This window comes from Megalobrama amblycephala, linkage group LG21 (genome assembly GCF_018812025.1).
Source record: "Megalobrama amblycephala isolate DHTTF-2021 linkage group LG21, ASM1881202v1, whole genome shotgun sequence".
Classification (NCBI taxonomy): Eukaryota; Metazoa; Chordata; class Actinopteri; order Cypriniformes; family Xenocyprididae; genus Megalobrama; species Megalobrama amblycephala.
The window spans coordinates 19,606,256-19,629,462 of NC_063064.1; the positions used below are offsets into that span (position 1 = coordinate 19,606,256).

Sequence of the window (23,207 nt, forward strand, 5' to 3'; positions counted from 1 at the left end):
TTACAGAAACCAAATACAAAACTCAGCAAAGTATGTGATTATTTTGAGTGAAAGGCAGTGGGTTTATTTAGTGACATTATTACATTTGCTAGTCGTCTTCCCTCACCTTCTCAACCAAGGCGAAAATTGTATTACCGTCCATTTTTTTCCACGAACGATATCGTGAGTTCCTATTACAATTCTCGATTCAGCATAAATGACCTACAATGGCGACATTTTTCACGACAGAAAATCTAAATACTGCTCTAACTTCACTAGTAGAAAGGCAACGCGATATAAACAAACCCAGACTAGAACTGAACACGGCGTGACGGCAGCCTCACATCCTCTATATCTACCTCTTCGATGGCAGGAAAGTCTTTTAATTCAGCGGAAAAGTCGCTCCTCTTCATAACATAAGGATCGCGTCCAACATATGTTGTGATTTTCTGTTTATACCTTTCTAAACCAGCAAAGAAAGGACTTTTCTCCATCTCTTCCATTCTAATTTTCACTGCTTGCCCTCCACCGGAATTTCGCGCGTCACCAGAACCACGTGATTGCAAACAACCTATTAAAGAGCCACAAAACGGTATTTATTTAAATTTCTTGAAAAATTACAAAATTTGAGACTTTGTTTCATATCAAAAGTAACCTGCTCTGTCTTGTCTGCCGACGCGTTGTCAGAGTCCTCTTTGCTCCGCGATGTATTTTCCACTGTGTGAGAGCGGCATGGCTTCAGACCTCAGTGAGTTCCGGTCAAATCAAATAGGCTTTTTCGAGATGCATCGGCGCTGCGCAGACGGATCGGCGTACGACATCAAAGTACCGCGAGAGTGATTAAAAAAAAATGCTGCCTGCTGTGCCATGAAAAAAAACTTTATTGTCCCTAATAAACTTTTATTAATGCTGTCATGTAACAAATCTGCTTCACAGGTAAAATTAAATGAATTGCTAATTACAACATTGAAATAAAAATGTAAAGCCTGCAAACTCTAGAAATAATGGAAATAATTGGGTACACAGTATTTCACCTATTATAACTTTTGTGTCATTTTGATTGCTTGGTCCAGAAATCCATCAAATTTTTTGTCAGGTGTGTGATGTTCTTTTATGATGTCATTACGTTGCCGCAGCCAATGGCTGCATTGAAGATTATGGTTTCAAGTACTGATACATCTGCGCTTTCCATTGAACACAAGAATGTGCAGTAATCTCAGATAACTTAATCCAGATATTTTAATCTGATCCACAAATTTGTTTGAAGAACCAAATTAGCTAGAGATCAGTTATGACTATTAGAAGATCTGGCATCTGTCAAATCATCACAGATGCAAGGTTTGAAGAAGGGACCCCTTTTCAAGTTCAAAATAATAATAATAAAAGAGTGGTGAAGAATTACAGAGATAAATAGCCAAGCACTTCTTTGCTTTTTTTGTTGAATCCATCAATTAGGCATGTAAATCTGGTAAAAATTGGAATACTCAATTAGCAATCAACGCATTCTTGTTTTTCACACCATATGTATTCTTAAATATCTAATCAAACCAAAAATTGTGGTTAAAGGATTAATAATGAAATGAAGCCAACTGCATCACTCAGGTATTACGTTACATATTTAAACACTATAGCTGTAAAACATTTGATTTTTGTCTCTTACCTTCGGCATGTTGTGCTGGGCTATGTCTGATATTTTCTGTTTCTGTATTAGTTTTAATAGAGCATGCTTCCCTCTCGGTCTTCACCACAGTGCAAGTCCGGTCTTCCTCTTCATTTAATTCTTCTGGTGCAGCAGAGTCTGTGAAAGCTTGATCTCTGGAACATTCCCCAAAAATAGAGCCATATTATTGCTGACCTCTCAAGGGTATAACTGTACTGAGATCAGCTCAAGCCTACGACTGGGTGGGGCGTGGTAGGAACAATGTATTTCAGCATTCAGTCTCCACAGTCTACTCTGCTGCGTCTACACCCTAAAAGTACGTACTCTTTTTGTAAAGAAAAAGTACATACTTTTGAGTGTGTAGCAGAAGAGTAGGCAAGCTTTGGGACATCCTATCACGTCATAAAAATGACGTGAAAAAAAAACAATCATCTTGTCAGAGTTAACATCCACCACATTTCATTTCCTACAATTTTGGAGAGAAAAGAATTCTCCTCATAATTTTGCATACTGATGCATTTAAAAGTTAATGGCCAAACGTACCTTTATAAAAGATCACACTGTTGTTGCAGATGAAATAACGGATAACATTAAATACATATTTTTTTATCGGGTTAAATATTGATTAGTAGTCTTTCAATCCCCTTCATCTAAACCTCTCCTCTTAACCGTCAGCCACACACATCTGCCATGCTTGTAGTGTTTTAACACTTTTTATTTGTGTTTGCAGTTCTGAACAGAATCCTCCTCCAAGGCACAATGGGTTGTGGGCAATATTAACTGTTATTAGAGTGTGCACGGATCCACACTTCAAAAATCTACCGGAAATAGTAGGCCATCTGGGGACTTTTGACATACTCTTTTCAATATACTATACTTTGGGACACGCTTATTCTAATCTTGCATACAATTTAGGATGGATAGTATGCACATTTGTGATTTATTTGTGCTTTTAAGAGTAATCATCTATTGCCCCCAATGACATGTCTTCACATGTTTATATCAATTCACACCACCTTTTACCTAACATTGCAAGAGCAGTGATGCACTTGACATGTAATAAAATAAACATGCCAAGTCCAAAACGTAATTGAGCTCTGTAACATAGGGACTTAGGAAGTGTGACATCCTTTTAACTGCAGTTATTTCATGTAAATGTGTGTAATGGTATCATAAAAGCTGGCTGTCAGAGCTAATCTTACAAGCTCCTGTAGTTGCTAAGGGAAGGAGCAGGTGTTTTTGCAGTAGATCACACATAAGACAGCTGTGAGCACCTCTTTTAACTACAGATGCTCATGCATCAATGTTTTTGCTTTTCCACTCCCACTAAACACTTTTCCCCAGGTTAACAGGGAAAGGATGTTGCATGGGTAATGTGTACCTGCCTCTGCCTTGTGAACATGTTGCAAACAGAGTTACACAGCACAAAACAGCAAACTATTAAACTATGCTTATATCTAATAAAAATTTAAATGAATTGTGATGGAAATGGTTTATGTACTAAAGGGGAAGAGTGAACAGGTGTTAGAAGTTCTACTATAGTTTGGATTTGTTAACCATGTTAAAAGCAAGACTATTCACACAGGGTTGAAATACTGAATACAATACAAACTAAGTCAAGATGCTGAAATAGATCTGCATAAACAGTGATGACACACATCCCACCAATGGAAAAGGCTATTGATAGCTCCAACCTGCAGCAGTATTGACAACTTCATGGTGGAAACATCCATTCAGCAGAATTTTACGGTAGCATAAGCTGAAGAGGATCTCTTTTTGAAAGCAACTTTCACCACAGGAAAGCTCACAGGAATGATACTACAAAATCTTTAGCGTGCATTTCCTCATAATATATTTGAACTAAACTGGGCTGTACATTCAAACTAGATATTACATTAAATAAATTCATGTGCAACTTTCTCTAGTTTTTAAACTTATTTTTGCATTTAATAACCTGCTGATTAGCACAGGACAAATCATATTCTATTCCAAATGATTGCTCCTATATATGCCAAGGAATAAAAATCATTTGAGATCAGAATCACCAAATGAATGCATTATAATATTATTTAAAAATGAATTTTATATACACACATATATATATACATATATATATATGGCACAAACCAAATATCATAATGTGAAATTGGTGACACCTGTAACTAATAATGATCCATTAGCGGTTCCTGCAACAACTGATTGGTCTAAGGCAATAATCTATTAAACTGTGACTGGTGATCGTTAGAGGCAGGCACTATAAAAGATCAGTTCAGTAACAGTTCTACATGGGTGTTTAAAAGTGTTTCTTTTTTTGGTAGTTGGTCTGTTGAGGTTTTTTGACAGTAGTTTTGGCTGGACATGGGTGAAATCACTATGCGAATTTTAAAGTATGTTGTTTTGACATATGTATTTGCTATTTAATGTTTTTACTAATTGCTAAAAATATATATTTTGTTTTACAGTCTTTCTTGGGCACTACTCATAATCCTTGTTCATGACAGTATTGTGAATGGTAAGTTTATTCAGTTTACTTTATTCAAGTGAATTGTTAACACTGTCTTAATAATGCCACTTTGTCTTTTATAGCTTATGACTATAGCTCTGTCAATGGAGGCTATCATGGATCTTATAATCCTAAAGTGGATTATGTTGAGCAACACAGTTTCTACAGCCAGTATGATCCAGATGTAGCTGGACCAATTAGGCCCCGGGCTTCCAAGACCATTTATAGGACTGCAGTTAAGGGAGGACATGGTACTGGAAGTCTCAGTTTGCAGACTGGCTCCTCAGGTGGTCCAGTGACAAGTGAGAAACCTGGTTCTGACACTAGAAGCCAGCTTCAGGAATCTCAAGTTGCTTCAGCTGGAAGTGGCAGTCTTATTGATGGTTCTGTGGGTAGTGCAGTGAGTATGGGCATGTCAGGGTATGGTTTAAGTCAGTCAGCTAGTCTTCATGGCATCAGAGTCTCGCATTCTTCCTCGGTATTGATGCCATTGCAGCAAAGCAATAATTCTGTTCCTAAGCCAGTGCAGCTAGCATCCCAAATTCCACTGCAAACCAGTAATGAGCCTGTGGCAATGCCCATCAGTCAACAGCTAGTGCAGTCTGTCTCCCAGTCTGGTGGTCAGCAACAAGCGCAAACAAGCTCTGAAACCATGGCCCAGTCCAGTAGCCAACAATTAGCCCAAGCCAGCTCCCAGTCTGCAGTAGACCGTAGACAGCTGCTTAAGCCTCAGAGAGGTAGACCTTTGCAAACTGGTTCCAAGCCAGTTCAGAATCCAAGCTTTGGCTTTTTCATGCCTCTGCAGACAAATGAGTCATTATCACAACACAGCTACCAAATAGTGCAACGAGGAAGTCAGTTAGTCAGCCAGCAACTAGCTGAGTCTAGAGGCCAATCTATGGTTCAGACCAGTGGCCAGCAACCAGTACAAGCCATCGATGCTGTTCAACCAAGCGGTCAACCAGTGCAAGCCAGTGGCCAGTCTGCAGCCCAGACCTCCAGCCAACAAGTAGTACAGGCCAGCCAATCTGTCTCCCAGACCAGTGGCCAGCAACCAGTACAAGCCATCAATGAAGCCATAGCTCAACCAAGCAGCCAGCAACTAGCACAGGCTTTTGGCCTGTCTGTGGTCCAGCCCAGCAGCCAACGACTAGCTCAAGCCAATTCTCAGTCTGTGGCTCAGCCCAGTGGACTGCAAGAAGCACAGGCCAGCTCCCAGTCTGTAGCTCAGCCCAGCAGCCAGCAACTCTCTCAGGTCACTGACCTGTCTCTGTCTCAGCCCAGCAGTCAACCAGTGCAAGCCAGTGGCCAGTCTGCAGCCCAGACCTCCAGCCTGCAACCAGCAGGAGCCAGCTACCAGTCTATGGCCCAGCCCAGTGTCCTAAAACCAGCACAAGCCCGCTACCAGTCTGTGGCCCAGCCCAGTGTCTTAAAACCAGCACGAGCACGCTACCAGTCTGTGGCCCAACCCAGTGTCCTAAAACCAGCACAAGCCCGCTACCAGTCTGTGGCCCAGCCCAGTGTGCTTCAACCAGCACAAGCCGGCTATCAGTCCTTGGCCCAGCCTGCTGACCAACAACCAGCACAAGCCGGCTATCAGTCCTTGGCCCAGCCTGCTGACCAACAACCAGCACAAGCCGGCTATCAGTCCTTGGCCCAGCCTGCTGACCAACAACCAGCACAAGCCGGCTATCAGTCCGTGGCCCAGCCTGCTGACCAACAACCAGCACAAGCCGGCTATCAGTCCGTGGCCCAGCCTGCTGACCAACAACCAGCACAAGCCGGCTATCAGTCCGTGGCCCAGCCTGCTGACCAACAACCAGCACAAGCCGGCTATCAGTCCGTGGCCCAGCCTGCTGACCAACAACCAGCACAAGCCGGCTATCAGTCCGTGGCCCAGCCTGCTGACCAACAACCAGCACAAGCCGGCTATCAGTCCGTGGCCCAGCCTGCTGACCAACAACCAGCACAAGCCGGCTATCAGTCCGTGGCCCAGCCTGCTGACCAACAACCAGCACAAGCCGGCTATCAGTCCGTGGCCCAGCCTGCTGACCAACAACCAGCACAAGCTGGCTATCAGTCCGTGGCCCAGCCTGCTGACCAACAACCAGCACAAGCCGGCTACCAGTCCGTGGCCCAGCCCGGTGTCCTTAAACCAGCACAAGCCCGCTACCAGTCTGTGGCCCAGCCCAGTGTGCTTCAACCAGCACAAGCCAGCTACCAGTCTGTGGCCCAGCCTGTTGACCAACCAGCACAAGCCCGCTACCAGTCTGTGGCCCAGTCCAGTGTCCTAAAACCAGCACAAGCCCGCTACCAGTCTGTGGCCCAGCCCAGTGTGCTTCAACCAGCACAAGCCAGCTACCAGTCTGTGGCCCAGCCTGTTGACCAACCAGCACAAGCCCGCTACCAGTCTGTGGCCCAGTCCAGTGTCCTAAAACCAGCACAAGCCCGCTACCAGTCTGTGGCCCAGTCCAGTGTCCTAAAACCAGCACAAGCCCGCTACCAGTCTGTGGCCCAGTCCAGTGTCCTAAAACCAGCACAAGTCAGCTATCACTCTGTTGCCTGGCCTGCTAAACCAGCACAAGCCAGCTACCAGTCTATGTTCCAACATGTTCAACCACAGGATGCACAAGCCAGCAGCCAACAGTCACATGCCAGCTACCAGTCTGTAGTCCAGGAGGAGAGTGGACAAACTGTTTTCAAGCCAGTGACATCCCAAGGTGGACAACTTTATCAGATTGGGTCTAAGCTTTATTCATGCCAGGAGTTTGTATCTCAGCCCAGTTACCAGCTTGCAGCCCAACCAGGACAGACTAGGTATCAGCCTCCATCCAAACCTAGTTCTCCATCCTTGGCTCAGCGTATAGAGTCTGTTCAGGCCAGTTACCAGGGCCCGGTGAAGCCTGGGCAGCCTACCTATGAGTCTATGGTGCAACCCAGCCTCCAAGTCCCTCCCAGACCACTGCAATCCACACTCCAGTCTGTTTTCAGACCAGCTCAGCTGCCTGAACAGCCTAGCTACCAGCCTCCAGTGCTTCCAAGCCGACAGCCTCTTGCTCTGAAGTTACAACCAAGTTTCTTGCCTCTTGCCAAGCCTGGACCATCCAGTTATGGTTCTGTATCTAAGCCCAGTGGTCAGCCTTCTAGGCAAATGCAGCAGCCTGGCTACCAGCCTCTGGCCTGGCCAGGGCAAGAGGTGTATCAGCCCCTAGTGAAACCTATACAATCCAGCTATGGACCATCAAGAAAGCTGGAAACTCCTGGAAACTTCCAGCCTCAAATACTGCCTAGCCACCAGTCTCTAGGTCAGCCCAGCTACATTTCCCAAGCCGTGCCAGTGCAGTCCAGGTACCAGGTACAGTCAAGTTATGAGACTGTCTCTCAGCCTGGATTCCAGACTTCAGTGCCTGGGCAATCAAGTTACCAATCTGTATCCAGATCAGGTTCCCAAGCCCTGGAGCAGCCCAGCAATCTCCTTTTGTCAAGCTTTGAGTCTGTGTCTCAGTCAGTGCAACCTGGACTTCAGTTTCCAACACCGTTGAATTACCAGTCTGTCACAGGTCAAAATGCTCCTAGACCTGCCCAAAGAAGGCCACATTCATCCAAGAGCAAGTTCAGGCTGTTGCAACAATAGCTGACTACCTGTTTTTTGACTTGTTTTAGTGTTTTGAAACCTCAATAAAATATCATTAGCAAATGTCTGTCTGGTGATTGAAGTGAACTTTGTTACTTACCTCTTGTTGCTGGCTGACAAATCTGCAAAGAAATTAGGAGGTGGGGGAAAATGAGCATTTTGCATAGTCAACTAGTTTAACAGTTGCACTAAACAGGCTTACTAAAATTAATGTGCTTCATCTATAGCAAACATTGAACACTCAAGGTTAGTTTATTCCTAGTAACAAATGGGTTCTGCAGTGAATACTTAAAGGGATAGTTCACACAAATATTGTCACTAATTACTTGACCTCATGATGTAAGCTGCTGAAACATTGGCCTGAACTGAAAACACTTACAGACTGTTTCCTTTGACTGGAACAGATCTTAATCTTTGGTCAGAGCAAAAATGTTAACCGAGTCAGACTGCTACACAACACTAAACAATTGGTGAGTCATGATGGGCAAACATCACAATAACTCAACTGCACAAGATTTTGTACCAAAACAAACAGCTGGCTCTATTTATCTGCAGTTCCATTTGTGCAGAAAAATAAATGAAGAAAACAGAAAAACATGCAGGATGTCACACATCAGTTGTGGTAAATGAAAGCTCAAGCATGTTTGCTTGACGTGCAAGAACCAGTGAGGTTCATGTGTTACGCAGCACATTTGAGCTACAGCAAGAGGTTTGTTCTCACATGTCAAGCAGGTTCAGTTGAGCTTCTGTTTGTTCATTGATCAATGTTTATGTGTGAATAAAATCCTAAATTAAATCTGTTATATAAAGCAATAAAATCTCTTAAGCAATTTGGACTAAACCATTCAATTCATGTGGATTAGTTTTAGGATCTTTTTATGAACTTTTTGAAGCGCCAATGTGTAAGTTGCATGGAGGGACAGAAAACTCTCAGATTTCATCAAAAAGATATTCATTTGTGTTCTGAAGATGAAAGAAAGTCTTACGGGTTTGGAACGACAATTAATGATAGAATTTTTATTTTTGGGTGAACTATCCCTTTAAAGATGTGTGGGATTGATTGAAAATAGAAACGTACTAGTGCTATAAGTACTGGTACACTCCTGACCAGCAGCTGTAACTGTAATGATGGCTTGAGATTGATGATCTGTGTGTTTTTCCTGAGTCTCTTCCAATTTTCTTGACTGTGTCTCAGGCTCACTACATTTGCCTGATGTCTCCTCTCCAGATACAGTCTTGCATTTTTGTTTGCCAAACTCATCTTCAAATTTGAATTTCTCTCTTTGCTCATCTTCCTCCACATCCTCCTCCAGCTGCTGATGAGATGAACCTTTGGACATAGGCTCTGTAAAACAAGATGTTATGGCAAAATGTTATTCTGTTCATCATGCTATATAAATTTAGAAGGTAGCATCTGATTACTGACCAAATTGGCCTTTGTGCTGTGAATGTGGTACAAAGTTGACAGTCATTTGTTAATTTACCAAATGATTTTATCCAAAGTTACTTATGAATGCGGAATGATGAAGTGGAAACCAGAACTGGTGCATGGGTTGTGCAAAGTGTGGGGCTGCGAATTGACAGAGGGGTTAACATGAAAATATTTGTATGAACACAAAAAGATTCAACAACTGAGACATAAACTGAACAAATGTTTAAAGCCTAAGACTGGGTGATGTGTGGTAGGAGAGAAGGGAAAGAGTTCAGAAGCCATGAGCCCCACATAGTCAGTATCACAAAAATCACTTGTGTTTCATTATGAGTGCTACTGTGTTTTGTAGGGAGCTTAAACTAGAGTAGAGTATTTGAATTGTAAATATGTAGAGAGTAAGATAACCATACAATATGAGTTTCAGTCTACTCCAGGTTTTAATAGTGCATTTAAGAGTAATCATCTATTACCTCCAATGACATCATCACACGTTTATATCAGTTCACACCACCTTTTACTTAACATTTCAAGAGGAATGATGCACTTCAAATGCAATAAGGTAAATATGCCAAATGCAAAATATAAATGAGCTCTGTAACATTATAGGAAGCATGACATACATCCTTTTAACTGCAGTTATTCCATGTAAATGTGTGTAATGGCATCATAAAGGCTGGCTGTCAGAGCTAATCTCACAAGCTCCCGTAGTTGCTAGGGGAAGTAGCAGGTGTTTTTGCAGTAGATTGAACATAAGACAGCTGTTAGCACCTCTTTTACTTACAGATGCTCATGCATCAGTTTTTTTGCTTTTCCAGTCCCACTAAACACACTTTTCCCCAGGTTAACGATGAATATTGTGATGTTATTTCCATCAAGAGGTGCATCAATTTTTGGTCAAGATCTTGTATTGACAATACAAGAGGTGAGCACTCTGTAAAGTCTTCTCCAGCACATCCCAGAGACTTTCAGTGAAATTAAGGTCTGGACTCAGATGTACCAATTCATGTGTGAAAATGATTCTTCATGCTCTCTGAACCATTCTTTCACAATTTTAACCCTGGTGAATTTTGACATCCTGGAATATGGCCATGATGTGTCTTCCTACATGGTTGTTTAAGAAATGAAAAGCTACACTCCATCTTTAAGGGTTAAAAGAACCGTTGCCAAACATATAACATGCTAGAAACATAATAATCAATGTAATAATGATCCAATCATAGATTCTTAAGTATTTGCCTATTAAAATCCAAACAGCGACTTTTTTTTTGTTGTTTTTGTTGTTTTTTTTGGGGGGTTTTTTGGCCGGGCAGTGTATATTTGTTATTACAGGTTGTATAACAGAAGAACTTACATCAGATTCCATTGTGTTCCAGCACATGTAGGGGTGGAGGGCACTGAGATAAACAAACTAACAAAGAACTCACTTAAATGCAGTAATGCACGTAGGAGTAAATCAGAAGCCAAGACCTCTATTCATAAGGCAGCAAATGAAACCTGTCAGGATATTTGGGAAAGAGACACCTATTTAAGATTCAGAGAAAAGTAGGAAAAGGAGATTGGGTTTCAATATCAGTAAGAAAAGAAGAATCAGTAATTGAATCAATAATTTCTAGACTTCGCATAGGACACACAGGTTGAATGCTAATAATAAGTATGCTAATAATGCTAATAAATAATACATGTAATGAACCAAAAACTGTTGAACACATCCTTATACACTGCAAAGCAAATAAAAATGAAACTAGGCCTACTAAAGGAGCTGCAGAAAATGGAAGATAAAACACTGAGAGTTTTATAAGAGACAGGAACTGAGTTATGAAAACCTTTTTTTTTTTTTTTTTCTTGAGTAAAATATTTATTTCCTATAGATGCTCTACTCCAGTTCAGTAGGTGCCAGTAATCACCAAAACTGGTTTGCCAACTGCCAATAAACTGAAAAAAAGAAAAGAAAAAGACCTAATGCACGGATCCAATATAATGATACACATTCGATCTTTGCAACTGTGTAGTTAAGACAACCGACTGTTTACGAGAATACTTGCTGAGATGGGTATTTTGACAGTTTTGTGTGTATGTGTCCATTCAAGCGCAAGAAGACTAGTGATGGGAGCAACAAAGCTTTTCAAAACCTTGAATAAATTGAAAAAATTAAATTAGGGTTAGGCTCAGTGAATCTGCATGATTCATTGAAATTTCGAAACAGTATGATGTAACGAAGCCTAATTTTCTGAAATCGTGTGACTTTAGCAGTTTAATACTCGATTTGTACAACTTATTTGAAACAGAAGATTCGTAAAGGTTTCGAAGCTTCATGAAGCAGTGTTTCGAAATCGCCAATCACTAAAGAAGATGTGAAAGAGGAATCAATTTGGTGTTTGCAAGTTATCTGAAACATGCCTCTCTATGTGTGCATGCTTCGGGTGTGTGCAGCTGTGCAAAGCAGGAGCAAATTATAAACTTTTACTATGATGGCTAAACTAAGCAACTCATCTGCAAGTGTGAGGGCTGGTCCGTACGGATCATGTAACAACTACAATCTGTTTCACCCCTAATTTAAATGATGAATTGTGAGGGAAGTGGTTCCTGTGCTAAATGGGAAGAATGAAAAAGTGTTAGAAGTTCTACTATAGTTTGGATTTGTTAACCATATATTCACACAGGTGACTGAATAATTCAGTATTTAAAGGTGATAGAGAGGATTTTTTCGTCGACTGAGAATCCAAAGACTGTTACTGAGTTTTTTAAATGAGCGCATGCGTAAGAACAACCCCCCTCCTTCACAACACATTTCAAAGGAACACCTCCCAAAACTCGTAAACACTCGTATTGGAACACGAGTGTTTACCACCGGCATTCGCTGTGTCGTGATTTATGGATTCATTATGTCGGACTCACCGCAGGTAACTCATAATCTGCAGTTGTTACTCCTGTCTCCTGACAAAAACATTGCATGCGGCGCCTGTAGAGTGTGGAAAGTTACTGAAGAGCGCAGCCGCGCTCGTCTCTCAAAAGGAACGTCACGGCAGTGATTGACAAGCCAGAGGGCCAATCCGCGCACGTCTCTCACAAGGAACGTCACGGCAGTGATTGACAAGCCAGAGGGCCAATCGTTTACGCGATGATCGCGTAAACGATTGGCTGATGTTTTTGAGGCCCTACCTCCTGCACAGATGTATATTAATATTATTACTTTCAGTGCACCTAATAAATAGTCTTTTATCAGTTAGTAAAGACAGTTTCAAGTAATATTGCAAAAATGTATAAAACAAAACATCCTCTTTAGCACCTTTAATCCCTGTGTGAATAACATTCAGCATCTGACTCGGTTTGTATTGATTTCAGTCTGAATTCAATACAAACCGAGTCAGATGATGCTAGCAGCAGCACATCTGTGTAAATGTGCTGAGCAAGGATGTAAAGTAACGAATTACAAATACTCATGTTACTGTAATTAAGTTGTTTTATCAGAAATGGTAATTTTTTAAGTAGTTTAAAAATTGTGTGCTTTTACTTGAGTAGGCCTACATTTTAAGTATCTCTGTACTTTACTCCTCTACTTTCCATCCCTTTTGATCGTTACATGCTTGTTAATTTTAATTTTATTTGTATCTATCAATGTGATTGGATAGGGAGAGAGAAATCGGTCTCGTGACTCCTCAAATCAAATCGCTCATAGAAAACTCAAACCACAGCAGTAGATGGCGCCAACTGCTGTTATTCATGTCTGCTGTGGAAGCACATTCAAACATCAATTTAATCGAGAAGTCAGCGTATTCCTCTATTTGAAGAAACATGTTAAGGTAAATTTAGGGTTTCTGCTTACTAATTAACTGTATAGGCTAGCGGGGGCTGCAATTTGGTGCGAGGTTGCGGGTATTGCGTATAACTCCCGCAAGTGCCACGTTCATAATGCCATTTAGATTTATATAGAGAGATGCGCGAACTGCACGTCTCCCGCTCGCGCGTATGTTGGGGACATTCTAAAGCGCTTATTTGGAACCATGTGCTTACCATGGCTTAATGCACTGAAATTGGAAGACCAAATTCATTATTCATTGATGACTCATGGTGTTACACGTGCATCAGAGCTGGATGTGATAAAACTAGAGCTTATTAATGAACAACGTTTTTGTTTGATCCATTTCATACAGTCAGCATCAACTATTAAATGCACTTGCGCAAAAGTATTTTTCAAGTTCAACATTCTTGTTACAGTAGTGTAGAGCAGCTTATACCGCCGCTGGAGCTCAAAAAAGATCTTTCTATTAGCATGCATTTCTTCATAATATATGTGAACTAAATTGGGCTATACATTTAGACTGGATAATACATTTAAATTAATTAATATGCAACTTTCTCTAGTTTTTAAACTTCAAGAATTTATCTTTGCATTTAAGTATCTGCTGATTAACACAGCATCATATTCTATTCCAAATCATTACTCCTATATTCTGAAAATAATAATAATAATAATAATAATAATAGTAATTTTAGGTCAGCATCACCAAATGAATGCATTAGAATTTGATTTAAAAATTAAATAGAAAATAAAATATATGGCACCAACCATCTGACACCTGAAACAAATAATGATCCATTAGAGGTTCCTGCAACAACTGATTGGTCTGAGGCAATAAGCTATTAAACTGTGATTGGTGATCGTTAGAGGCAGGAACTATTAAAAAAAAGACCAGTTCAGTAACAATTTTACATTGTTTGTTAACTTTTCTTCTTTTTGTAGTGGGTGTGTTGAGAATAGTTAATGGTAGTTTTGGTTGGATATGGGTGATGCCACTATGCAATCTTTAAAGTATGTTGTTTTGAATTAATTTATGTATTTATTAGTACATTTCTTCTACCAGTTGCTAAAAATAACTTGTTTTACAGGTTTTTTTTGGCAGTACTCTTAATCCTTGTTTGTGACAGTGCTTCTAATGGTAAGTTTATCCAGTTGAACTATGCAAATGAATTGTCAACACTGTTTTAATGATGCCCTTTGTCTTTTTATTATAGTTTATGGTTATAGCTCTGTCACCAATGGAGGCTATCCTGGATATCATAACCCTAAAGTGGATAATGTTAAGCAACAGAGTTTCTACAGCTGGTGTGACCCAAATGTAGCACGACCAACCAGGCCCCTGGGTTCCAAGAACATTTATAGTGCTGCAGTTAGGGTAGGATATGGTACTGGAAGCCACAGTTCTCAGACTGGCTCTTTGGGTGAAAAAACTGGTTTTAATTCTGACACTAGAAGCCAGCTTCAGGGACCTCAAGTTGCTTCAGCTGGAAGTGGCAGTCATGTTTATGGCTCTGTGGGTAATGCAGCGAGTATGGGCACATCAGGGTATGGTTTAAGTCAGTCAGCTAGTGTTCGAGGCTCTGACACCATGCATTCTTCATTGGTCTTGATGCCATTTCAGCAAACCAATGAATCTGTTCCTAAGCCTGTGCAGCTTGCTTACCAAATTTCACTGCAAACCAGCAGTGAGCCTATGGCAAAGCCAAACAGTCAAAAGCTAGAGCAGTCTGTCTCCCAGATCAGTGGTGAGCAACAAGCACAATCAGTCTCTGGAACCATGCCCCAGTCTAGTGGCCAAAATCTGGCACAAGCCAGCTCTCAGTCTGCAGTGGACCATAGATGGATGCTTAAGCCTCAGAGAGATAGATTTTGGCAAATTGGTTCCAAACTTTTTTCAGTTTCCAGGCCAGTTCAGTATCCAAGCTTTGGCTTTCCCAGGCCTTTGCAGCCAAAAAATGAGTCCATGTCACAACCCAGTTACCAAATGGTGCAACATGGAAGTCAGTTAGTAAGCCAGCAATTAGCTGAGTCCAGCGACCAGTCTGTGGTGCAGGCTAGTGGCCAGCAACCAGTACAAAACCTCTACGAAGCCATAGTTCAAACAAGCAGCCAGCACCATGCACAGACCAGCGGCCAACAAATAGCTCAAACCATTTCTCTGTTAGTGTCTCAGCCCAGTGGGCTGCAAGAAGCACAGGCCAGTTCCCAGTCTGTGGTCCAGCCCAGCAACCAGCAACTAGCTCAATCTAGTTCTCAGTCTGTGACTCAGCCCAGTGGATTGCAAGAGGCACAAGCCAGTTCCCAGTCTGTGGTCCAGCCCAGCAACCAGCAACTAGCTCAATCTAGTTCTCAGTCTGTGACTCAGCCCAGTGGATTGCAAGAGGCACAAGCCAGTTCCCAGTCTGTGGTCCAGCCCAACAACCAGCAACTAGCTCAATCTAGTTCTCAGTCTGTGACTCAGCCCAGTGGATTGCAAGAGGCACAAGCCAGTTCCCAGTCTGTGGTCCAGCCCAGCAACCAGCAACTAGCTCAATCCAGTTCTCAGTCTGTGCCTAAGCCCAGCAGCCAGCAACTCCCACAGGCTATTAACTTCTCTGTGTCTCAGCCTAGCAGTCAACCAGTGCAAGCCAGTGGCCAGTCTGCAGCCCAGACCTCCAGCCAGCAACTAGTGCAGGCCAGCCAGTCTGTCTCCCAGTCCAGTGGTCAGCAACCAGTACAAGCCATTTATGAAGCCATTGCTCAACCAAGCAGCCATCAATTCCCACAAGCCATTGACCTTTCTGTGTCTCAGCACAGCAGTCAACAAGTGCAAGCCAGTGGCCAGTCTGCAGCCCAAACCTCCAGCCAGCAACTAGCGCAGGCCAGTCAACAAGTGCAAGCCAGTGGTCAGTCTGCAGCCCAGACCTCCAGCCAGCAACTAGCACAGGCCAGCCAATCTGTCGCCCAGTCCAGTGGCCAGCAACCAGCACAGGGTAGCTATGTGTCTGTGACTCAGCCCAGTGGCCTGACTATTTTCAAGCCCAAAAAAGGTAGATTGCAGTTTGGCTTCAATGACTTTTCTAGTACCAGGCCACTTCAGAAACCAAGTTTTAGCTCTGTAGTTCAGTCCAGTAGCCAACAACTAGCACAAGCCAGGTACCAGTCTGTGGCCCAGCCCAGTGGGCTGCAACCAGCACAAGCCAGGTACCAGTCTGTGGCCCAGCCCAGTGGGCTGCAACCAGCACAAGCCAGGTACCAGTCTGTGGCCCAGCCCAGTGTCCAACAACCAGCACAAGCCAGCTACCAGTCTGTGGCCCAGCCCAGTGGGCTGCAACCAGCTCAAGCCAGCTACCATTCTGTGGCCCAGCCCAGTGGACTGCAACCAGCACAAGCCAGGTACGAGTCTGTGGCCCAGCCCAGTGGGCTGCAACCAGCACAAGCCAGGTACCAGTCTGTGGCCCAGCCCAGTGTCCAACAACCAGCACAAGCCAGCTACCAGTCTGTGGCCCAGTCCAGTGTGCAACAACCAGCACAAGCCAGCTACCAGTCTGTGGCCCAGCCCAGTGGGCTGCAACCAGCTCAAGCCAGCTACCATTCTGTGGCCCAGCCCAGTGGGCTTCAACCAGCACAAGCCAGGTACGAGTCTGTGGCCCAGCACAGTGGGCTGCAACCAGCACAAGCCAGCTACCAGTCTGTGGCCCAGCCCAGTGTCCAACAACCAGCACAAGCCAGCTACCAGTCTGTGGCCCAGTCCAGTGTGCAACAACCAGCACAAGCCAGCTACCAGTCTGTGGCCCAGCCCAGTGGTCTTCAACCAGCACAAGCCAGCTACCAGTCTGTGGCCCAGCCCAGTGGGCTGCAACCAGCTCAAGCCAGCTACCATTCTGTGGCCCAGCCCAGTGGGCTGCAACCAGCACAAGCCAGGTACGAGTCTGTGGCCCAGCCCAGTGGTCTTCAACCAGCACAAGCCAGCTACCAGTCTGTGGCCCAGTCCAGTGTGCAACAACCAGCACAAGCCAGCTACCAGTCTGTGGCCCAGTCCAGTGTGCAACAACCAGCACAAGCCAGCTACCAGTCTGTGGCCCAGCCCAGTGGTCTGCAACCAGCACAAGCCAGCTACCAGTCTGTGGCCCAGTCCAGTGTGCAACAACCAGCACAAGCCAGCTACCAGTCTGTGGCCCAGCCCAGTGGGCTGCAACCAGCACAAGCCAGCTACCAGTCTGTGGCCCAGCCCAGTGGGCTGCAACCAGCACAAGCCAGCTACCAGTCTGTGGCCCAGCCCAGTGGGCTGCAACCAGCACAAGCCCGCTACCAGTCTGTGGCCCAGCCCAGTGTCCAACAACCAGCACAAGCCAGCTACCAGTCTGTGGCCCAGCCCAGTGTCCAACAACCAGCACAAGCCAGCTACCAGTCTGTGGCCCAGCCCAGTGGGCTGCAACCAGCTCAAGCCAGCTACCATTCTGTGGCCCAGCCCAGTGGACTGCAACCAGCACAAGCCAGGTACGAGTCTGTGGCCCAGCCCAGTGGGCTGCAACCAGCACAAGCCAGGTACCAGTCTGTGGCCCAGCCCAGTGTCCAACAACCAGCACAAGCCAGCTACCAGTCTGTGGCCCAGTCCAGTGTGCAACAACCAGCACAAGCCAGCTACCAGTCTGTGGCCCAGCCCAGTGGGCTGCAACCAGCTCAAGCCAGCTACCATTCTGTGGCCCAGCCCAGTGGGCTTCAACCAGCACAAGCCAGGTACGAGTCTGTGGCCCAGCACAGTGGGCTGCAACCAGCACAAGCCAGCTACCAGTCTGTGGCCCAGCCCAGTGTCCAACAACCAGCACAAGCCAGCTACCAGTCTGTGGCCCAGTCCAGTGTGCAACAACCAGCACAAGCCAGCTACCAGTCTGTGGCCCAGCCCAGTGGTCTTCAACCAGCACAAGCCAGCTACCAGTCTGTGGCCCAGCCCAGTGGGCTGCAACCAGCTCAAGCCAGCTACCATTCTGTGGCCCAGCCCAGTGGGCTGCAACCAGCACAAGCCAGGTACGAGTCTGTGGCCCAGCCCAGTGGTCTTCAACCAGCACAAGCCAGCTACCAGTCTGTGGCCCAGTCCAGTGTGCAACAACCAGCACAAGCCAGCTACCAGTCTGTGGCCCAGTCCAGTGTGCAACAACCAGCACAAGCCAGCTACCAGTCTGTGGCCCAGCCCAGTGGTCTGCAACCAGCACAAGCCAGCTACCAGTCTGTGGCCCAGTCCAGTGTGCAACAACCAGCACAAGCCAGCTACCAGTCTGTGGCCCAGCCCAGTGGGCTGCAACCAGCACAAGCCAGCTACCAGTCTGTGGCCCAGCCCAGTGGGCTGCAACCAGCACAAGCCAGCTACCAGTCTGTGGCCCAGCCCAGTGGGCTGCAACCAGCACAAGCCCGCTACCAGTCTGTGGCCCAGCCCAGTGTCCAACAACCAGCACAAGCCAGCTACCAGTCTGTGGCCCAGCCCAGTGTCCAACAACCAGCACAAGCCAGCTACCAGTCTGTGGCCCAGCCCAGTGGGCTGCAACCAGCACAAGCCAGCTACCAGTCTGTGGCCCAGCCCAGTGTCCAACAACCAGCACAAGCCAGCTACCAGTCTGTGGCCCAGTCCAGTGTGCAACAACCAGCACAAGCCAGCTACCAGTCTGTGGCCCAGCCCAGTGGTCTGCAACCAGCACAAGCCAGCTACCAGTCTGTGGCCCAGTCCAGTGTCCAACAACCAGCACAAGCCAGCTACCAGTCTGTGGCCCAGCCCAGTGTCCAACAACCAGCACAAGCCAGCTACCAGTCTGTGGCCCAGCCCAGTGTCCAACAACCAGCACAAGCCAGCTACCAGTCTGTGGCCCAACCCAGTGGGCTGCAACCAGCACAAGCCAGCTACCAGTCTGTGGCCCAGCCCAGTGGGCTGCAACCAGCACAAGCCAGCTACCAGTCTGTGGCCCAGACAGCAACATAGTGTGGCCCAGATCCGGCCCACATCTGGTACATGTGGATTACACGCAGACCGGATGTGGGCCGGATCTGGGCCGACACTATGTTGCTGTCGAGGGGTCAGCCCAGTGTCCTAAAACAAGCTCAAGCCAGCTACCCGTCTGTGTTCCAGCAAGTTGGGCCACAGGATGCACAAGCCAGCTACCAGTCTGTGGGTCAGCCCAGTGTCCTAAAACCAGCTCAAGCCAGCTACCCATCTCTGTTCCAGCAAGTAAGGCCACAGAATGCACAAGCCAGCTATCAGTCTGTGGCCCAGCCCAGTGGCCAGCAACCAGTACAAGCCATTTATGAAGCCATTGCTCAACCAAGGAGCCATCAATTCCCACAAGCCATTGACCTTTCTGTGTCTCAGCACAGCAGTCAACAAGTGCAAGCCAGTGGCCAGTCTGGAGCCCAGACCTCCAGCCAGCAACTAGCGCAGGCCAGTCAACAAGTGCAAGCCAGTGGCCAGTCTGGAGCCCAGACCTCCAGCCAGCAACTAGCGCAGGCCAGCCAACAAGTGCAAGCCAGTGGCCAGTCTGGAGCCCAGACCTCCAGCCAGCAACTAGCGCAGGCCAGTCAACAAGTGCAAGCCAGTGGCCAGTCTGCAGCCCAGACCTCCAGCCAGCAACTAGCACAGGCCAGCCAATCTGTCACCCAGTCCAGTGGCCAGCAACCAGCACAGGGTAGCTATGTGTCTGTGACTCAGCCCAGTGGCCTGACTATTTTCAAGCCCAAAAAAGGTAGATTTCAGTTAGGCTCTAATGACTTTTCTAGTACCAAGCTTCAGAAACCGAGTTTTAGCTCTGTAGTTCAGTCCAGTAGCCAACAACTAGCACAAGCCAGGTACCAGTCTGTGGCCCAGCCCAGTGTCCAACAACCAGCAAAAGCCAGGTACCAGTCTGTGGCCCAACCCAGTGTCCTAAAACCAGCTCAAGCCAGCTACCCATCTGTGTTCCAGCAAGTAAGGCCACAGAATGCACAGGCCAGCTACCAGTCTGTGGCCCAGCCCAGTGGGCTGCAACCAGCACAAGCCAGCTACCAGTCTGTGGCCCAGCCCAGTGTCCAACAACCAGCACAAGCTAGCTACCAGTCTGTGCGTCAGCCCAGTGTCCTAAAACCAGCTCAAGCCAGCTACCCATCTGTGTTCCAGCAAGTAAGGCCACAGAATGCACAAGCCAGCTACCAGTCTGTGGCCCAGCCCAGTGTGCTGCAACCAGCACAAGCCAGCTACCAGTCTGTGGGTCAGCCCAGTGTCCTAAAACCAGCTCAAGCCAGCTACCTGTCTGTGTTCCAGCAAGTTAGGTCACAGGATGCACAAGCCAGCAGCCAACAGTCAAATGCCAGCTACCAGTCTGCACTCCAGGAGAGTGGACAAACTTTCAAGCCAGTGAAGTCCCAAGGTGGACACCTTTATCAGATTGACTCCAAGCTTTATTCATGTCAGGAACTTGTATCGCAGCCCAGTTACCAGCTTGCAGGCCAACCAGGACCGTCTAGTTCTCAACCTCCATCCAGACCTAGTTCTCCATCCCTAGCTCAACAAATTGTATCTGTTGTACAGCCAAGTTACCAGGCCCCAGTGAAGCCTGGGCAGCCTACCTATGAGTCTGTGGTGCAACCCAGCCACCAAGTCCCTCCCAGACCACTGCAATCCACACTCCAGTCTGTTCTCAGACCAGCTCAGCTGCCTGAACAGCCAAGCTACCAGCCCCTAGTGTTTCCAAGCCGACAGCCTCTTGCTCCAAAGGTACAAACAAGCTTCTTGCCTCTTGGCTACCAGCCTCAAATACTGCCTAGCCCCCAGTCTCTAGGTCAGTCTGGCTACAATCCCCAAGCCATGCCGGTGCAGTCCAGCTACAAGTCACAGGCACTGTCAAGTTCTGAGACTGTTTCTCAGCCTGGATACCAGATGTCTTCAATGGCAGGGCAGTCTGGTTTCCAGCCTGAAACTCTGCCCAGCCTCCAGTCTCTAACTCAACACAGCTATTGTCCTGCAGCCATGCCAGTGGAGTCCAGGTACCAGCCCCAGGTGCAGTCAAATTATGAGGCTGTCTCTCAGCCTGGATTCCAGACCTCTTCAATGCCTGGGCAATCAAATTACCAGTCTGAATCCAGATCAAGTTCCCAAGCCCTGGAGCAGCCCAGCAGTCTCAAGTCTTCAAGCTACAGGTCTATGTTGCAGTCAGTGCAATCTACACTTCAGTTTCCAACACCACTGAATTACCAGTCTGTCACAGTTCAAAATGCTCCTGCACCTGCTCGAAGGCAGCATTCAGCCCAGAGCAGGTTCAAGCTCTTGCAACAATAGCACTTTCCTGTTTTTGTCCTTTGAAACCAATAAAATCATTGGCAAATGATTTTGGAGTTTAAAACCCAATGTATGTCTTTTCCATGTACTGAACTCTTGTTATTCAACTATGCCAATATAAATTCAATATTTAATTCTAGGGCACCTTTAAAATTTAATGTGCTATAATAGTAAGCTATGGCGCAACCTTGCCTTACAGTATTTTATCAATGTCGTTCATTATTTTTCCAGTAACAAGTTAGCTCTGCAGTGAATTCTTTCAGATGTGTGGGAGTGACTGAAACTAGAAATTTACCAGTGCTATAAGTACTGGTACACTCCTGACTACAGAGGATACATGACTTGGGATGGATTATTATTTGAGTCTCTCTTCCACTTGCTTGAATGTGTCTTAGGTCAAGTTCACACTGTACAATTTTAGCCTTGATTTTCACTTGCTGACAGATTTTGCAAAATTGCTGACAAATGCTGGGAATCAGAGGCAAATAGGTGCTCATTCATGTGAGTGACAATCATATAGTGTTTGCTCAAAGATGCGATCTAAAAGAATCGATGTTGCATCACCGAAGCCCGTGAGACATTTGGCATGCTAAATATCTGGACATGTCTTCAATTAAAAATCCTGCTGTGTTAAATGTGTTTGACTGTAAATTACATCGGCGATGACCTACAACCAATGAGGGAGCAAGATACAGGGCAGCGGGAAGTTCGGGGTTGAGTTATTGAGCAGGGGCCGTATGTATTAAGCTGCTCAGAGTAAACGTTTAGTCTTAACTGCGTCAAAATTCTAAGAATGACGTAATTTTACTCTTATTCCTAGACTTAGGAAACTATGAATCATACTTATTCTTAAGTGTTAAGACTAGGTCTTGGCTCCTAAATTATTTAGGAGAGGTCTCCTAACCTAGTTAGGAGTAACAAGATGGCAGCAAAGAAGAGGAGACACATGCTTTCCAATGAAGATATTATGTATTGGAATTATATGATGGAGTTGATAAAACAATATGAACTTAATTGACAATTCTTTTTGTAACTGACCTTACAAGAAATGTAATAACTTTAAATAAATGTAATAAATTTAATAAATATTACTTAATAATTAATAATGCATTTTAATACATTTAATGACTTTGAATAAACTTTTTATAACTTTAATTGTAATAACTTCTCCCACTCTTCAAATCAGTGCTCTGACTGTAGAAATGAAATAGTAATTACCTTTGTTGATAACTGGAAAAATTCAGCAGTGCACCGGTGATGACTTGGACCCATCAGTTCACAGTAAGTAGGCTCTTAAATAGTACTATTGCTAAACTTACCACACTAAACATAGTGGCCAAAACTGATGTGCAAAGTTTTTTTTTTTTTTTTTTTTTTAAATGACCCTACAATTTTGCTCAAACCATCAAAATATGAGGAAAATATTTTTTTTTATTTTTTATATTTATATATTTTTTTTTAAAATATGAGGGAAGAATAAAACACTAAACTAAGCAAACGTATTTATCTGACAAATCTTTTGGCAAAAAAAAAAAAAAAAAAAAAACTACAGGTTTCAGAAAAACAAAAAAGCTCAGAAAAAAAGCACACGCTGACTACAAAATTTATTTCTAGTGTGAGAATAAAACATTGCAGTGAATTTGAAAATGATGTCCCATCGGCTGCGTTGATAGCCTGGGCAGCTCGGGCGACCCAAGTTCGAGTTCCGGCTTGTGGACCTTTGAGTGGAACCGTGAGTCGGCTGTGAATATATCCTAAAAATGCCTCCTCTCTAGCTGATTAGATAGACCATTTGAACATGCTCCTCCTGAACTTTGTTTATAAAACATAATTTGTCGCTTAAATTCTGCAATCTCTCGAGATGCAGACATGTAAAAGGCTGACAATTAGCTGAACATATGTGTTGTACTGTATCTGAACTTTAC

The 23,207-nt window shown here is 45.1% G+C and overlaps 2 protein-coding genes and 2 long non-coding RNA genes across 5 annotated transcripts in view; 3 read left to right on the forward strand and 1 right to left on the reverse strand.

Moving 5' to 3' along the window:
- Positions 1–23,207, reverse strand: part of arhgef10la (Rho guanine nucleotide exchange factor (GEF) 10-like a) — a 145,983-nt gene that overhangs the window by 115,931 nt on the left and 6,845 nt on the right. For both annotated transcript variants that reach the window (XM_048173226.1, XM_048173225.1), the window contains exons 2-4: positions 8,855–9,121; positions 7,877–7,898; positions 1,640–1,794 (exon numbers count right to left, since the gene is read on the reverse strand). In XM_048173226.1, coding sequence (XP_048029183.1) covers positions 1,640–1,794; positions 7,877–7,898; positions 8,855–9,116 — 439 coding nt within the window. In that variant the 5' untranslated portion in view covers positions 9,117–9,121. The remainder of the gene's footprint in view (positions 1–1,639; positions 1,795–7,876; positions 7,899–8,854; positions 9,122–23,207) is intronic.
- LOC125256905 lies at positions 3,886–4,367 on the forward strand. Its single transcript, XR_007182211.1, has 3 exons — positions 3,886–4,026; positions 4,102–4,151; positions 4,226–4,367. It is a non-coding gene; the product is annotated as an uncharacterized LOC125256905 (long non-coding RNA).
- Positions 12,231–14,362, forward strand: LOC125256906. The gene is made up of 3 exons (XR_007182212.1): positions 12,231–14,018; positions 14,096–14,145; positions 14,222–14,362. It is a non-coding gene; the product is annotated as an uncharacterized LOC125256906 (long non-coding RNA).
- LOC125256404 (fap1 adhesin-like) lies at positions 14,422–21,331 on the forward strand. The gene is made up of 2 exons (XM_048172390.1): positions 14,422–18,939; positions 18,970–21,331. The coding sequence occupies exons 1-2, from the start codon at positions 14,539–14,541 to the stop codon at positions 21,280–21,282; spliced, it is 6,714 nt and encodes a 2,237-aa protein (XP_048028347.1). The 5' UTR covers positions 14,422–14,538; the 3' UTR covers positions 21,283–21,331.

What these genes read in the sequence shown, in the direction of transcription:
- LOC125256404 (XM_048172390.1), top strand. Translation starts at nt 14,539, where the DNA reads ATGGGCACATCAGGGTATGGTTTAAGTCAGTCAGCTAGTGTTCGAGGC. An exon ending in AAGCCAGCTACCAGTCTGTG is followed by an intron (nt 18,940 to 18,969) that starts GCCCAGACAGCA and finishes TGTGGCCCAGAT; the next exon opens with CCGGCCCACATCTGGTACAT.